Source organism: Corythoichthys intestinalis, chromosome 17 (genome assembly GCF_030265065.1).
Source record: "Corythoichthys intestinalis isolate RoL2023-P3 chromosome 17, ASM3026506v1, whole genome shotgun sequence".
NCBI lineage: Eukaryota > Metazoa > Chordata > Actinopteri > Syngnathiformes > Syngnathidae > Corythoichthys > Corythoichthys intestinalis.
Window position 1 is genome coordinate 5979385 of NC_080411.1, and position 17960 is coordinate 5997344.

General features: G+C 38.6%; 1 protein-coding gene across 1 annotated transcript; it reads right to left on the reverse strand.

Moving 5' to 3' along the window:
- Positions 1 to 1509: 1509 nt before the first annotated feature.
- tmem120b (transmembrane protein 120B) lies at positions 1510 to 17819 on the reverse strand. The gene is made up of 12 exons (XM_057819870.1): positions 17649 to 17819; positions 13364 to 13482; positions 13176 to 13292; positions 12985 to 13044; positions 12806 to 12901; positions 8193 to 8282; positions 8053 to 8118; positions 5390 to 5451; positions 5235 to 5327; positions 5102 to 5166; positions 4952 to 5020; positions 1510 to 2292 (listed from the first exon to the last, which is right to left on the reverse strand). Exons 1-12 carry the CDS (start codon positions 17784 to 17786, stop codon positions 2176 to 2178), a joined length of 1092 nt encoding a protein of 363 aa, XP_057675853.1. The 5' UTR covers positions 17787 to 17819; the 3' UTR covers positions 1510 to 2175.
- Positions 17820 to 17960: the final 141 nt, after the last annotated feature.

Genomic DNA, 17960 nt, shown 5'->3' on the forward strand with positions numbered 1-17960 from the left:
GTTGTTGTCTCAAATGTACTTTTAATGTCGCCGTGATTTGCGACCTCTACAAACTGATATGACATGCTCGAATCACTCCGTTTATTCACATACGGGTCACGAATTCACTCCTTCGCAGTTCGTGGGTCTTTAGTGATTGGGAAGTAGCATAAATTTTGTTTTCTTCGAAGTTGTAGGCACATCTTCTGGCTCGTCAGGTTCCCTTTTCCCCGTAAAAAGTCTGTCCAAAGACGTCTGTTATTCAGTCATTGTAGTGTGGGGGCTAATTATTTCCGGGAAGGAATGTGATTGGCGACGACCTACATCATACGTAATTATCAAGTCCAAGCGCGCATAGATATACAAAACGAGATTTAGTGCTAACAGCCCAATCAATGCATTTCTATGACGACCTCCAATCCTGTAGTTGTATATCTAGAGTAGACAGGGATATTGGTGTGTTTTGGTGTGTTAAGCGGCACAGGCCAAAGACAATCGGCCAGAATGCAGTCATTAATAAAGTATTTATTATTTCTGCGCGGCCCCTTACCAAATGCGCCACGGACCGGTACCGGTATGCGGCCTGGTCGTTGGGGACCCCTGTGCTAGATGGCAATATTTAGTCACAATATACAAACTCATATTTATCCTTTAAGAATTACAAGTCTTTCTATCCGTGGATCCCTTTCACAGAAAGAATGTTACTAAAGTTAATGCCATCTTGTGGATTTATTGTTATAATAAACAAATACATTACTAATGTACAGTATGTTGAATGTATATATCCATCTTATCTTTCCATTCCAACATTAATTTACAGAAAAATATGGCATATTTTAGAGACGTTTTGGAATTGCGATTTATTACAATTAACTCGATAAAAATTTGAATCGTTTGACAGCCCTTTTGTACACCTTTTGCCTAAAATATATATATAACACAATAAAACAGAATTGTTGTGGAACTCAAAATGTTGACTGGACAGTTATGGACTATGCACATTAAATCATTAGTAACATCAAATATTACACAAAGTATATCAGTAGCCGTGTCCTTAAGTCTTTCTGATAGTTTTCGCCTGACCTTTTTACTGCAATAATATAATGAAAACCTGAAATTATGGCTTTTAGTTTTGGCCACCCCAAGATTTTAAGTGACCCCATCTGGCCACCCCTGTGAAAAATTTCTGGAGGCGCCACTGGTCAATACATATTTATTTTGCATTGATAATTACGAATGTCCCGTCCCCAGGAAAAAGTCTCCGTGCAATTTACGCCATATCGTCCCTACGACCTTGTCAGCACTGTATGTACGTCCATCTATCGGGATTTAGTTCACAATTTCTGGTAGTAAAGTCCTTATTTTAGTATAGGCCAAATGATCCTATTTCGCTTTCCTTTGACCACAGCGCCCTCTACTGTCAGCAAACGTGCCTTCTCTCGATCTCGAATAACCCCAAAGGCTGCAAGTGAACATATGAAGCCACACATCATCTACAAAATCTAAAAAAAGAAAAAGACCACTCATGACTAGAAATATTCCTTTTTTTTTTGCTTGCAATTGAGAGAAACAAGTTCCCATCCCTTCCTTGTTCCGTTACAGTACTGACGCCATATTGGCCGGCATGTGATTTGAAAACAAACTGTGCAACGTGATACAATTAAAAAACTAACATACATGAAATGTGATTCGACTTTCGTGCACACGACATGAAAGTGGTTAGAGTCCAAGATCTCCTAGCTCGCCCGCTGTCAATAAATAAAAAAACAAAAAACTAAACCTTTCTACCTACCACATATTTGAAAAACGAACTATCATTTTTCCGATTTTTTCAGGTTTTTTTTTTTTGCTCTGCTTCGAGGCATAACCGGACGGAAGCGTGACTTACAGTCGTTTCGCCACTAAATGATGGCAGAAAAATTCAATATGAAACTTCCGGCGGTCCAAAGGCTAAGTGGATCTTTCTTGTAGTTGCATAAGTTTAGATTAGTGCACAACAAATAGTCTATCGTGTTTTTTTACTTTTTCTATGTACAGGATGGAGCAGCGATGCGGACGTCGGCCGGGACCCGAACCCTCGCGACAGCGTCTGAACGGGTCGACACCTGAGAGAAAGGAAAAAAAATCCACAAACGTCCGCGCAGTAAGTCCATCCGGCCGTTTGCCGACTTCCCGAAAAGTACAAATCCGAGCGTCTCAATTGTTTTTTTTCACACTGTCCTGCTTGTTGTGCACCTTCTGGTGAACCACTTTTAACGTGGTCAGGAAGTTACCCAGAAATAGGACCAGGAATGTAAGAGCCAGCATAAACACCTGAAAGACAACAACAACAAAAAAAACAGCAATATTCACATTGGGCTGTATCCTGAAATTTTGAAATTAAAAATTAAAAAATGCCAACCTCTGGGTAGCTCATGATCAGTGGTTGGTAATAACGGCATTTCTAACAGCTGAAGGGAATAGTATCTTTTCTCGTATTTACTGTTTGACTGTATTACTCTAACACACACGATATAAAATAAATTGCATTTACAGTGGGGCAAATAAGTATTTAGTCAACCACTAATTGTGCAATTTCACCCACTTGAAAATATTAGACAGGCCTGTAATTGTCAACATGGGTAAACCTCAACCATGAGAGACAGAATGTGGGGGGGAAAAAAACAGAAAATCACATTGTTTGATTTTTAAAGAATTTATTTGCAAATCATGGTGGAAAATGAGTATTTGGTCAATACCAAAAGTTCATCTCAATACTTTCTTATGTACCTATTGTTGGCAATAACGGAGTTTTCTGTAACTCTTCACAAGCTTTTCACACACTGTTACTGGTATTTTGGCCCATTCCTCCATGCAGATGTCCTCTAGAGCAGTGATGTTTTGGGGCTGTCGTTGGGCAACACGGACTTTCAACTCCCTCCACAGATTTTCTATGGGGTTGAGATCTGGAGACTGGCGAGGTCACTCCAGGACCTTGAACTTTGTTGCCCTGGCTGTGTGTTTGGATCATTGTCATGCTGAAAGATCCAGCCACGTCTCATCTTCAATGCCCTTGCTGATGGAAGGAGATTTTCACTCAAAATTTCTCGATACATGGCCCCATTCATTCTTTCCTTTACACAGATCAGTCGTCCTGGTCCCTTTGTAGAAAAACAGCCCCAAAGCATGATGTTTCCACCCCCATGCTTCACAGTGGGTATGGTGTAATTCATTTTTTTTCTCCTCCAAACACGAGAACCTGTGTTTCTACCAAAAAGTTCGATTTTGGCTTCATCTGACCAAAACACATTCTCACAGTCCTCCACTGGATCATCAAAATGCTCTCTACAAAACCGCAGACGGGCCTGGACGTGTACTGGCTTCAGCAGGGGGACAAGTCTGGCCGTGCAGAATTTGAGTCCCTGGCGGCGCATTGTGTTACTGTTAGTAGCCTTTGTTACTGTGGTCCCAGCTCTCTGTAGGTCATTCACGAGGTCCCCCAGTGTGGTTCTGGGATTTTTGCTCACCATTCTTGTTATCATTTTGACTCCACGGGGTGAGATCTTGCATGGAGCCCCAGATCGGGGAGATCATCAGTGGTCTTGTATGTCTTCCATTTTCTAATAATTGCTCCCACAGTTGATTTCTTTACTCCAAGCGAAGAGTGAAGAGTTACAGAAAACGTTTGGGCTCAGTTATTGCCAACAAAGGGTACATAACAAAGTATTGAGATGAACTTTTGGTATTGACCAAATACTTCTTTTCCACCATGATTTGCAAATAAATTCTTTAAAAATCAAACAATGTGATTTTGTTTTTTTTCTCTCATTCTGTCTCTCATGGTTGAGGTTTACCCATGTTGACAATTACAGGCCTCTCTAATCTCTTCAAGTAGGAGAACTTGCACAATTGGTGGTTGACTAAATACTTATTTGTAGGGTTGTTCCGATCATGTTTTTTTGCTCCCGATCCGATCCCGATCGTTTTAGTTTGAGTATCTGCCGATCCCGATATTTCCCAATCCGATTGCTTTTTTTCGCTCCCGATTCAATTCCAATCATTCCCGATAATTTTTCCCGATCATATACATTTTGGCAATGCATTGAGAAAAAAATGAATAAAACTCGGACGAATATATACATTCAACATACAGTACATAAGTACTGTATTTGTTTATTATGACAAGAAATCCTCAAGATGGCATTTACATTATTAACATTCTTTCTGTGAGAGGAATCCGCGGATAGAAAGACTTGTGACTTTGTATATTGTGACTAAATATTGCCATCTAGTGTATTTGTTGAGCTTTCAGTAAATGATACTGTAGCCATGCCCAAATGCATGATGGGAAGAGCAACCATGACTGTGCGTAGTGCTACCAATTGATACATCTTCTCTGCGTTGGGAAATAACATAAGGTGTTAAGATCAAGATCAATTACTACCTTTCTTCCCCACATTACTTCCCACGATAGTTCTAATCATAGGGAGAGGGATTGTAAGGCTTTAGCCAATTAAAAAAAGGCTCCAAAGTCTGCCAAAATTCACTCTACTCATTTTACACTGCCTTTTAGCTCTCTATATAGGTAAAATGGCACCATTACAGATTGAACGCGACAATGCGTGAGTGGGTCATGCAGCGCACGCATTAATTGCGTTAAATATTATAACGTGATACATTTTTTAAAAAGTTAATTACTGCCATTATCGGGATAAATTTGATAACCCTAAATTAAGCCTAAACTAAAGATTCTGGATGAGTGTAACATATTATGTCTGTAATGTTAAATACAATTAGAAAACGATTTAATTAAAATATATATATATATTAAAAAAAGGCATGTCTGATATTTTTTTGCCGATTCCGATACTTTGAAAATGACGTGATCGGACCCATCTCTACTTATTTGCCCCACTGTATACGTGTAGAAATGGCATCATCGTTTTGACAAACTCGTCAAAAGTTTAAATTCATCAAATTACACAGAACTCACTTGCCACTCCTTGCAGTCCTCTCGTCCCGCCAAGCGGAACAGGGTCACCGAATTATACAGTTGCCAAAACTGAAAGAAAAAGACGGTGGGACCGACTTGTCCTTTGGATTACCGTGATCATATAAAATACAAAAGGTCTGAATGACTCACGTGGCCGAAAAAGAGGAAAGGCAAAAGAAAGGTGAGGCCTCGCCACATCCACGACTGAAATCCCTCTGCGGGGACGCAAACAGTGTTGCAATGCCTCATTCTTCAACTTTTACCCCGGATCGTGAGCACTCACCCACTGTTAGGTCCAGCTGGTTCCTCTCCCCCAAAGCTCGCAGCCTGTACAAGCAGCCGCTTTGATAGTAGTATTGGAGGAACTGCACAAAACCTACAATATTTCACTTAGGTTAGCTTATGTGGTGAAAAAGCACAGTCCGAGGTGACACTCACTCTGGTAGATGGAGAAAGCCAGGAACTGGCTTCTGAACCTCTGATACATGGGCCCCTCTGGCCTAAAAACAAAACAAAATCACCATAAAGTCAGTGAACGATTGTGTTTCAGTGCCACCGACTAGATGTCTAATCAAGAGGTGCGACAATTAATCAACAACTATTCGCGAGGATCGGTCCTTGGGCCCATCTTGTTTACGCTGTATATGCTTCCTCTAGGTAATATCATCAGAAAACATAGCATTAACTTTCATTGTTACGCTGACGACACAACTGTATTTATCAATTAAACCTGAGAAGATCAGGAAAGTGGACAAACTAAGCACCTGCGTCCGAGATATAAATACCTGGATGAGCACTAACTATCTTCTACTTAACCCTGAAAAGACAGAAGTCTTTATAATAGGCCCGAAAAGTGTGAGGGACTCTTTAGCTGCCCAGATAGTCACTCTGGACAATGTAAGTGTAGCCTCCAGCACCACAGTTAAAAACCTAGGAGTTTTATTCGACCCTGATTTATCGTTTAAAGCTCACATTAAACAAACCTGCAGAACGGCCTTCTTTCACCTGCGCAACATAGCCAAAATTAGAAATATTTTATCTAAAAGCGAAGCAGAAAAATTAATTCACGCTTTCGTTACATTGAGATTGGATTACTGTAACTCCCTACTTGCAGCTTGTCCTAAAAGTTCTCTAAAAGGTCTTCAGCTTGTCCAAAACGCAGCAGCAAGACTTTTAACAGGAACCAACAGAAGAGAGCACATCACCCCTGTCCTCCAGGCCCTTCACTGTCTTCCAGTCGAGTTTAGAATTAAATTTAAAATCCTCCTTCTTACATTTAAGACCATTAAAGGTTTGGGGCAATCTTATCTCACCGATGTTCTGGTTCCGTACCGCCCAACAGAACACTCCACTCTCAGAATGCAGGTCTACTGGTAGTTCCCAGGGTTTCTAAAAGTACTGTCGGAGCTAGAGCCTTTAGCCACCAAGCCCCTGTTTTGTGGAATCAGCTTCCAGCTAATAATAAAGAAGCCGAGACAGTCTGCACATTTAAGATTAGATTAAAAACGTTCCTATCCGACAAAGCTTATGGTCAGGCTAGTTGAAGTCGGAGTAGACTCACTGTTTAGTCTAAGCTGCACTAGAAGCTATAATGCTGGGGGCAGTACAGCCGCTGAGTTCTATCTCCTTTTCTTACTCTACCTACCACTTGTCTTACTTTATTTCTATTTTCCAGTGTTAATATCTATTTGTCTAGTCTCTTCATCACTAGTCACCCGGTGTCCCCTTTCCCCCTTCCCCTCTGGGGAGGGGCTATTTTTCAGCTGCAGCCTCCTGACTGTCCGGACCCCTGGCTGGATAGACGTCCTCGCTGCTACCCCCGTCTCATCTGACTAGAGGGATCTCTTCTTGCTCCTTTACTCCACTGTATTTTTACGGACTATAACTTCGCTTGCTAATTCCTATTAGCAGTTCTGGGGTTCCTGTCTATCCGTCCTGGGAGTGGATCTCTCCTGACTGTGGTACTCCCCAAGGTTTCTCGTTTTCTCCCAAAGACTCTGGAGTTTTTCCTTGCCGACATGGAGGGTCTAAGGATGGGGGATACCCAGGACTTGAACTTTATTTATTCATCTTTGTTGCTTCGTTTGCTGTTTCTGATTGTGTATCATATTGCCTCTGCAAAGCCCTTTGAGACAACCTTGTTGTGATCCAGGGCTATACAAATAAATTGAAATTGAAAAAATAAAAAAAATTAAAATTCGATTAGCAAATTAATGGACAACTATTTTGATAACCGATTAATCGTTTAGGAACTTCTGCACCTTAAACTTGTCTAAATTCTTGAAATTATTACATACATAAAACTTCTCATTTGTAAATATTATCAGATTTATTATATTTTTGTTAAGTCAAAGTAGGACATAAACATGCTTTTACTTTGGAAAACAACAGTTCACATTTTTTCCCATTTTTGGACATCTTACTGTCCAACTAGCTTCTTAACAAGGCTGCAACAACTAATCGATTAAATCGATTTATAAATTAGTTACCAACTCATTTAAAAAGCACGTGAGAGCATATACACACCCACTCATCCCACACATGGCATTGCCAGCACCAGAGGTGGGTAGTAACACGTTACATGTTCTCTGTTATTTACTTGAATAAGGCTTTGAGAAAAATGTACTCCTAATAGGGGTGTAACGGTACACAAAAATCTCGGTTTGGTTCATTTTCGTTACAGTAAGAAAACAAAATAATAGAACGAACGTTCATTCGCTGCCACCCTGATAGTTCAAATGGATTGGACGTCTACTAGTGATAAACTCATTCCAATTCACAGCAGAAGCTTGTTTTTCTGTTTATAAGTTGTTTGTAGAATATTCTAGAATGATTTCCTGACCAATGTATCGATAATCGTTGTATCGCCATATCGTCAGATCATCGTTATTGTGAGCTTTGTATGGCGAATCGTATTGTATCGTGAGGTACCAAGAGGTTCCCACTCCTAGTTATCATACCATCAGAATCTCACACTGCAGATTCTAGGCACTTTCAGTACAAATTGTCTGCAAACCCGGTAAAATGGTGAATTTCATGACATTTTGGCAGCCCATCTTATAGTAATATGGGCGTTCTACCATCTTGATACGTGTACTCACCAAGTAAGCATGACACCAGACAGAAAGGTGGACACGTAATGGTGAGACACCCACCAGCCTTTAATCCTGAAACACAGAGAAAGTCATGAATCGTTTGTTGATGGCGCCGCAAGAACCGAGTGGAATGGCTCAGTACTTACCTGGACCCGTTCGTCATGAGGATGCTTTCCCGTATCGTCAATGTGCAATAGTACCACACCAGCAAAAAGTTGAAAATTTCATCTGTCACGCTGTCGTTTGAAACGGGACGAAAAAAATAATATTATATTATTGAACGATTTGAAATGAAAAGCCAAAATCAACAGGAAGTGATCCAAGAAAAAGAGGAAGTGATCCATAATCAACAGAAATGTCATTGAGTTGCACAGCAATTTACCCGACTTACTTCTATTAAAAGGAGCAATAGGTAAGATTTGGACTGCAATTACTCATCAAATGGCCCTAAACGTTCAAGAGACATTAAAGAAACATGTTTTGAGGAAATACTTTGAACACAGTTCTCAATTTAAAAAAGTTGATACCGAGCCCGTTTTAGTTATTGTTGTTTTTATTCTGTGTTCACAACAGATGTCCCGCCCTCCACCAATCAGCCAATTACGAGATAAGTTCTTTGTCTTCATCCAGGTTGCCAGAGCTCTGTAGGCCTCTTAGCATCTTAGTTTGGAGACATCTAACGGTCAATAAGCATAACTGCTGTGCTACAGTGGTATGAAAAAGTACCTGAACAATTTGGAATTTCTCACATTTCTGCGTAAAATCACCATCAAATGTGATCTGATCTTTGTCAAAATCACACTGATGAAAAAACTGTCTGCTTTAACTCAAACCAACCAAACATTTATAGGTGTTCATATTTTAATGAGGATAGTATGCAAACAATGACATAAGGGGGAAAATAAGTAAGTGAATCATAACATTCAATATTTTGTGCCCTCCCCCCTTTGGCATCAATAACTTCAACCAGACGCTTCCTGTAGCTGCAGATCAGTCTGGCACATCGATCAGGACTAATCTTGGCCCATTCTTCTCTACAAAACTGCTGTCGTTCAGTCAGTTTCCTGGGATGTCTGGCATGAACTGCTGTCTTTAGGTCATGCCACAGCATCTCAGTGCGGTTCAAGTCTGGACTTTGACTTGGCCACTCCAGAACATGTATTTGGTTCTTCTGAAACCATTCTGAAGTTGATTTACTTCATTGTTTTGGATCATTGTCTTATTGCAGCATTCATGCTCTTTTTAGCTTCAACTGTCTGACAGATGGCCTCAGGTTTTCCTGCAAAACATCCCGATAAACCTTTGAATTCATTCTTCCATTAATGATTGCAAGTTGTCCAGGCCCTGAGGCAGCAAAACAGCCCCAAATTATGATGCTCCCTCCACCGTACTTCACGGTGGGGAGGAGGTTTTGATGTTTGTGAGCGGTTCTATTTTTCCTTCACACATAACAGTGTGTGTTACTCCCAAACAATTCAACTTTGGCTTCGTCCGTCCACAAAATATTTGATCAAAACTTCTGTGGAGTGCTTTTTTGCAAATATTAAACGAGCAACAATGTTTTTTAAGACAGCAGTGGCTTCCACCGTGGAGTCCTCCCATTAACACCATTGCTGACCATAGTTTTACATATAGTTGATGTGTGCACATAGATATTGGACTTTAGCAGACACTCTAGGGTTCTTTTTTACTTCTCTGAGTATTCTGTGCTGAACTCTTGGCATCATCTGTGGTGGACGGCCACTCCTTGGAAGAAAAGCAACAGTGCCAAACTCTCTCTATTTGTAAAACTTCTCTGTAACTTCTCTCGGCAACCCGATAATATTGGACAACTCTAAGAAATTATGTAAAAAAATATGTTTTTACCCATCATGTTTACATATTTTTAATGCTTCAAATATTGAGTTTAATGCTTTTAAAGGCCTGAATTTTGACATAATCTATTTAGTGACTTTTAATGCCATTTAATGACCCGTATAAAACCTGATGCAGTGATGGGTAAATAATGTAAACTGTCCAAATGCTGTACAGAAATGCAGAGAAAAAGAGATGTACAATATGAAAGCCAGGTAGACATGTTATGTGAAGGATTTGCAGCTGAACATTCTAATGGCCATGGCCAAGGGCGTAGGTTTGCAGAGGGACGGTAGGGACATAACACTACCAATTTTTCAGGATGGTTAAATTATACCCACAAACTTTAAAGCAAACTTATTTGCGTTATATAATGACTTTAGTTATATAGGTCATTTAGATTGTCTTCCAATATGTTGTAAAGATAGAATTGATCCTACCATTATTAAGTGAATTACAGTACTTTCATTATGACTTACATTATACATTGACCCCTTTTCACTAGCTTAATGTGCCAGTCCATTTTTTTTCACTCAAACACACGTTTGATTGGCTGATGACTTGACCCCCCCACACACATTCACAGCCCGACAGAAATACAACATGCCGCCTCCCCTGCCCCCTTCAAAGACGAGGGATATTAGACGTTTTTTTTCCGCCAGCAGCAGCCACTTTAAGTAATGTAAAAAGACGTCAGCGTTGTGAGGTGGGGAACACACCACAAATTTTGCTACTGCTACAGTGCTTCAAGTCAGTTTTACTCGCTTAGATTTCTTGAAATAACAGCTAGCTGAAAATAAGCTTAACAGTCTAATTTTAAGCAAAAAGTTTGTATATTTAATCTTAAAAGAAAAACTTGTCAGAAATCTTGTTAATTCAAGAATATTGTTCAAAACATTATTTGAAAGCAATTTGTTCTCGATTTAGGTGAAAAATGACTAGAGCTGAAACGAGTACTCGAGCAACTCGAGTAACTCGAGTTTAAAAACTGATCCGAGTCATTTTATTCACCTCGAGTAATTGTTTATTTTGACAGCTCTAAGCATCACGTTTTGCTCGGACTACTTTTAATGCGGGACAACGCGCTGTCACGTGCGGAGAGGAAGAAGGAAAAAAAAAAAAACTTACTGCAGCCGATAGCCGCCACAAACGACGCCGACGTTGCTAAATACTAGGCCGCATGATGCTACGTTGGTACAGGTAGTGTCTGATAAGTCTCATAGAGATCACATGTATGTTGAACTAGATGCGAAATGACAGACTCGGCCGCGTCTGGGCAGCGTTAGTAAACAGCCGCCATCTTAAAGCAGTAGAGCGCTAAGCGCTAATAAAGAGCACTAAGCGCTAATAAATAAGATTAACGTTACTGTTCTGAAGTAACGTTAGCCCTGCGGAGGGCTAGGTTTCTATTAATTATGACCACTGTCGATGCGTGGCTAACGTGTCTTACATACAGGCTTTAACATAACATAGCATTGTGGAGAGATGAGGGTATAAAATAAAAACTTAATCATGCTAACTATCAATTTTAGCTCAGTAGTCATTGCTGGATAAAACACCAAGTAGCACTGGTCCCTAATGTGCTCCAATACAGCCTGTATCATACATTTATTTTGAACACGGCAAAAACTCAAAATATTATCAGGACTTACAGTTTAGACTAACTTAAAACTTAACTAGAACTTAAAAATGGCTTGACACAAAGAGAAATTCAATTGAAACACGTGGGAAAAAATCCTACCTTTTAAGTGATGTGTGTTATCAAGCGTAACGGCATTTTTAGGTAAGATATATATACTTTTTTTTTTTTTTTAATAAGATATAAAAGTTTTTTGAGTGAAAGCAGTGAATTAGTCTGTTTTTAAATTTTAGTTACATCTGAGATGCAATTGTTGGCTGTTTTCAACAATATACATCGAAAATAAAGACATTGACTGAAAATGGTTCAAGATTAGATGAAATGTCTTGTTTTCTCATGTATATTTATAATTGCTCTTCACCTAAAAATATATTTGTTTTATCCGATTACTCGATTAATCGATAGAATTTTCAGTCGATTACTCGATTACTAAAATATTCGACAGCTGCAGCCCTAAAAATGACCAACCTTTTGATGTATGGGCTCAATATGAACAAATAGTAACATTTACTTAAAGTAAGTGGAAGAATCTGACGCATTAATCTGTTAAATAGCCTTTAACTCTCAAAACAAGATGGAGAAAATCATTTGACTGGATTTAACAAAAATGATCGGATTAAGACATTATAAATTTGAGGTGTGAAAGTTAGTACAGGTCAATACAGATTTGCTTTGCATTAATCATTGAGCCTATCAATTAATTAGGTTCATATTGGTTAGAAATGTAGCCCTGTTCACCCAATCTGTTTGGTCTTATTAATGTCCCGTCCCCAGCAAAAAGTGTACATGCAGGTTATGCTGTTATATCGTCCCTACCAATATTCAGACCAAACCTACGCCCTTGGCCATGGCTATGTATGAACCTGGTATTCCTGCTCTGCACGCTGCAGAACCTCTTAGCAGGCGTCCCTAACGATGTTGGTGGCTTACTAAGCAGTTCTTCTGCTTCGTACAAGTATACCACCCAGCACAGCAAAGCTTTTAAAAAATTGCATTTTCTATTTTTTGATTGAAATGCAACATTGGTATGATAACACATCTCGAGTCTCCACAGCAAAGCACTTATCTGGCAGTCCAAAGGGGAAGGGGATGTTGTCTGTTGTCTAAGTTCATCCTGGTTGCAGTACAGATTTTGGCCACCAATCTTACATATTGCTCCTTTCCTGAGCTCAGACCTTTAAGGTTTCACTTCTCGTTGCCATTTGAAATCTAATGTGTTCATATAAGTATGCACGGTCTCAGGAAGTTAAAATGAAAGAGACTCACCGGTAGTTAAGGAAAAATAGGCAAGTGATGGCCCCGAACATGAGGATGATGGTCATGTAAAGCTTGAACTTTTCATACTCGTCCTTGTAAGCGAACCTATACCAAATACAAGACAGGAAATTAGTATGTCAAGCTTAAAAAAAAAAAAAAAAAAAAAAACAGTGCGAGAAAGGTCGTACTTGGCCTGGTTGCTGAGGAGTGTCACATTCACGTTGCCCAGGACTAAGTTCAAGTACAGTCTAATAGAAACACACGCAAAAAAAAAGTTTTTAATGATCATATTTCAGCACCCTTGACAGCGATGGCGTTTTAAATCCATTTTGGCAAAGTGAATAAGCCTTTGCAGCGGTCCGAGTTGAGAGGCACTGACCCGTTTTTCTTTGGTAAATACGCCTCCATATCAAAGAAGACGTTCTCCTTCTCCTTGATTTGACTTTGTATGTCGGCTACCGCCGGCATCTGCTTTTCGTCGCATTCTCGCGCACACCTGCCACAAAACGCAAAAAGAACGTAAAACGTTCAGCGGGCTTTCGACGGAGTGGTTAACCGTTTTCTTACTTGCTTAAGCTGCATTGAAGCTCTTTCAGACACTTTCTTTGTTTGACGATGGCGCCGCTGCAAGTGGTCTGAAGATTGGTCAGCTCCTCTAATTTTTGCCGATATCGTTTGTGGATTTCCTGTACACAAGGGTGAGGGTTAGACAAGGTACACAAAAGCAAAATGTCAATTCTCGATATTAGGGATATGTAGTCGCGATAACACATTTTAGTAGGCGATAGATTGTCTCATATTATTGCCGATAGGGTTGTTCCGATAATGTTTTTTTGCTCCCGATCCGATCCCTATCGTTTTAGTTTGAGTATCTGCCGATCCCGATTGCTTTTTTTTTTTTGCTCCTGATTCAATTCCAATCATTCCCGATAATTTTTCCCGATCATATACATTTTGGCAATGCATTACGAAAAAAATGAATAAAACTCGGACGAATATATACATTCAACATACAGTACATAAGTACTGTATTTGTTTATTATGACAATAAATCCTTAAGATGGCATTTACATTATTAACATTCTTTCTGTGAGAGGGATCCACGGATAGAAAGACTTGTGACTTTGTATACTGTGACTAAATATTGCCATCTAGTGTATTTGTTGAACTTTCAGTAAATGATACTGTAGCCATGCCCAAATGCATGATGGGAAGTGCAACCATGACTGTGCGTCGTGGTACCAATTGATATATCTTCTCTGCGTTGGGAAATAACATAGGGTGTTAAGAAAAAGATCAATTACTACCTTTCTTCCCCACATTGTTTCCCACGATATTTCTAATCGTAGGGATTGTAAGGCTTTAGCTAATTAAAAAAAGGCTCCAAAGGCTGTCAAAATTCACTCTACTCATTTTACGCTGCCTTTTAGCTCTATATATATGTAATACAGCGCCATTACAGATTGAACGCGACAATGCGTGAGTGGGTCGTGCAGCGCATGCGTTAGATATTTTAACATGATAAATATATAAAATATCAATCCTCGCCGTTAACGCGATAAATTTGATAACCCTACCTTAAGCTTAAAATAAAGACTCTGGAAGAGTGTAACACATTATGTCTGTAACATTAAATACAATTAGAAAACGATTTAATAAAAAAATAAAAAATAAAATAAAAATTTTAAAAAGGCATGTCCGATATTTTTTTGCCGATTCCGATACTTTGAAAATGACATGATCGGACCCGATCGATCGGGATGCCGATCGATCAGGACATCTCTAATTGCCGATATGCGATATTATTGTCAATGTTTTTTTTTTTTAACCAATCACTAATGTAGTGACAATACATGCTATATGTTAACATTATAAAACGCCAACATTTATTAATTTTATTTTTTTACAATGCTCTTAACAAATCGTTCAGACACATATTCCCACAAAAATATACCCAAATACACTTATAAAGTAAATTACGAATGTAGGGCTGCAGCTATCGATTATTTCAGTAGTCGATTAATTGATGAACTAGTTAATCGAGTAATAGGATAAGGAACATAAAAACACAAGGAACATAGGAACATAAAAATTAAATACCTGAGTTGAGCCTCAAACAAAAACTAAATGAATGAGGATCTATGTACAACAATAGAACAATTGGCTAACTTACATAGCAAAAGTCTGCTAGCTTAAATGCTTTAAAATGCTAACTTTTTTTTTTTTTTTAACGATGCTCTTAACAAATGCTTCAGACACATATTCCCACAAAAATGGCAAAATATACATATTAACTAAATTACAAATGTATTAAAAAAAAAAAAAACTCAAACAAAAACTAAGCTTATGTTGGTCTTAACAGGGTGCAGCAGGATTGCGCCTTGTGAAAGGCAGACTGTAAGGCAGTGTATCCACCCAAATCAATAAAGCAATATGCAAACACTTTCAAAACAAAACATTCAAACGCCACTTTAAACGAATACTAAAAGAACCAAAATTTAATTTGAATCCTTTTTTCTAATCGAGTACTCGGGTTAATCGATTAATCGTTGCAATACTATACGAATGCATAAAAAAAACTAACGTTATGTTAGTTTTAACAGGGAGCAGCCGGATTCAGCCATGTTAAATGAGTTATGTCATATTCACTAATGTCACTAGAAGGCAATGTATCTACACAAATCAATAAAACTGAATGCAAACACTTTCAAATAGGGGTGCAGCTATCGATTAAGTAGTTAGTTTGAATAATCGAGTAATCGGGTAAGGAACATAAAAAATTAAATACCTGAGCTGAGCCTCAAACGAAAAAAAATAAATAAATGAATGAGAATCTATGTGCAACAATAGAACAATTGGCTAACTTACATAGCAAAAGTCCGCTAGCTTAAATGCTATAAAATGCTAATTTTTTTCTTTTTTAAATGCTCTTAACAAATGGTTCAGACGCATATTCCCCTCAAAACGGCTAAATATACCTATAAACTAAATTACGAATGTATTAAAAAACATTAGCTCAAACAAAAACTAAGCTATGTTGGTCTAAACAGGGAGCAGCAGAGGGCAGTAAATCCACCCAAATCAATAAAATTGCAACACTTTCAAAACAAAACATTAAAACCCCACTTTAATTAAACGAATACTCGAAGCAGCAAAATTAAATCTTTTTTTCTAATCGACTACTTGAGTTAATCGATTAATCGTTGCACCACTATACGAATACATTAAAAAAAACTAGCCTTATGTTGGTCTTAACAGAAAGCAGCTTTATTCAGCCATGTTAAATGCATTATGTCATATTCACGAACGCCACTAGAAGGCAATATAGCTACCCAAATCCATAAAACTGAATGCAAATACTTTCAAATTGGGCTTCAGCTATCGATTATTTCAGTAGCCGATTACTCGATTAACTATATAGTTCGAATAATCGGACAAGAAATATTAAAAAAATTAAAATACCTCAGCCGAGCCTCAAACGGTTTAAAAAAAAAAAAAAAAAAAAAAGATCTAAGTCCAACAAAAGAACAATTGGCTAACTTACATAGCAAAAGTCTGCTAGCTTAAATGCTATAAAATGCAAAACATTTTTTTTACAGTGCTCTTAAAAAATGGTTCAAACACATATTCCCACAAAAAACGGCTAAACATACCTAAAAAGTAAATTACAAATGCATTAAAAAAACATTAGCTCGAACAAAACTTCGCTTATGTTGGTCTTAACTGGGAGCAGCTGGCTTCAGCTATGTGAAATGGCAACAGAAGCTTGTTTTTCCTGTTTATTAGCTGTACTGTAAAATATCGTAGAATGATTTTCTTTCCCTGACAATTGTTGTATTGTAGGGCTGCAGCTATCGATTATTTTAGTAGGCGATTCATCGATGAGCTAGTTTGTTGAATAATCGAGTAATCGGATAAGGAACGTGAAAAATTCAAATACCTGAGCTTAGCCTCAAACGGTATTAAAAAAATAATTAAATAAGGATCTATGTACAACAAAAGAACAATTGGCAAACTTACATAGCAAAAGTCTGCTAGCTTAAATGCTATAAAACGCCAACTTTTTTATAATGCTCTTAACAAATGGTTCAGACACATATTCCCACAAAAAACAGCTAAATATACCCATAAGCTATATTACGAATGCATAAAAAAAAAAAAAAAAACTTAGCTCATGTTGGTCTTAACACGGAGCAGCTGGATTCAGCCATGTGAAATGAGGCAGAGTAGGGCAGTGTATCCACTCAAATCAATAAAACAATGCAAACACTTTCAAAATAAACCATTACAACGCCTCAATAATTAAACTCGAGTGAATCGATTAATCGTTGCAGCACTATTGTATTGCCAAATCGCGAGATAACCATTATCGTGAGCCTTGCATCGTATCCTAATTATGAATACAGTCAAATTATTTTCCTCGTGTTTTAATTGACAAGCTAACAGTCAGCATTGTTTTGTTATTGTTAGCATCATTTACAGCTAAGCTACATGACGTAACGCGTTCAAAACACAGAATTACAAGTAGTAAAATGAATAATAAGGCACAAATACTACGTGTCGTGTAATTATATTAGCCCAAGACTTGTTTAAGCACAACAACAAGCGGTTCGCTTCGGTTTTGCTAATGTCGGCCGTGAAGCAGACGAACACCCGCTGATATTTTAAGCTAGTTTCTCAATTGGAAGTTGCTTCAAAGTTGTTTTCAATGAGAACGAACGGCCAGTATGCAGCTCCGGCTCCGGTCGGGTCCATTTGGAGCTGTCAGTGTCATCCACCGCACTACGTCGCGACTTCTTAAACCAGCACCCAGGGGTCGAATAAGCACGTTCTTTTGAATAAAAAAAGTCACCTGCAATTGTTGAAATTCCTCGTCGATTTCCTGCCACTCCGCCTGGAACTTGGCTATGGACATGGCGCTAATGTTCCGGTTCGTAAAGAGGATGAGGAGCAAAGAGAAGGAGATAAAAAAAAAAATAAAAAGCCACATCGAATGACTGTCCACTCAGGCGCGCTTTCATTGGGCTGTAGTGCGCATGCGCAAATGTCCAGCAACCAACCGTATAGCGCATGCGCATATTCGCAATCAACGCAAATGTCGCAGTCATAAAAAAAAAAAAAAAAAAAAATACAACTCACCTGGAAATAAAATTGTCCTACCAAT

Coding starts and splice junctions, on each gene's coding strand:
- tmem120b (XM_057819870.1), bottom strand. CDS start 17,786: ATGTGGCTTTTTATTTTTTTTTTTATCTCCTTCTCTTTGCTCCTCATC. Junction 5,452..8,052: donor TCTGGTGTCATGCTTACTTG/GTGAGTACACGT, acceptor TTTTGTTTTTAG/GCCAGAGGGGCCCATGTATC. Junction 5,167..5,234: donor CCAGCTGGACCTAACAGTGG/GTGAGTGCTCAC, acceptor GCGTCCCCGCAG/AGGGATTTCAGTCGTGGATG.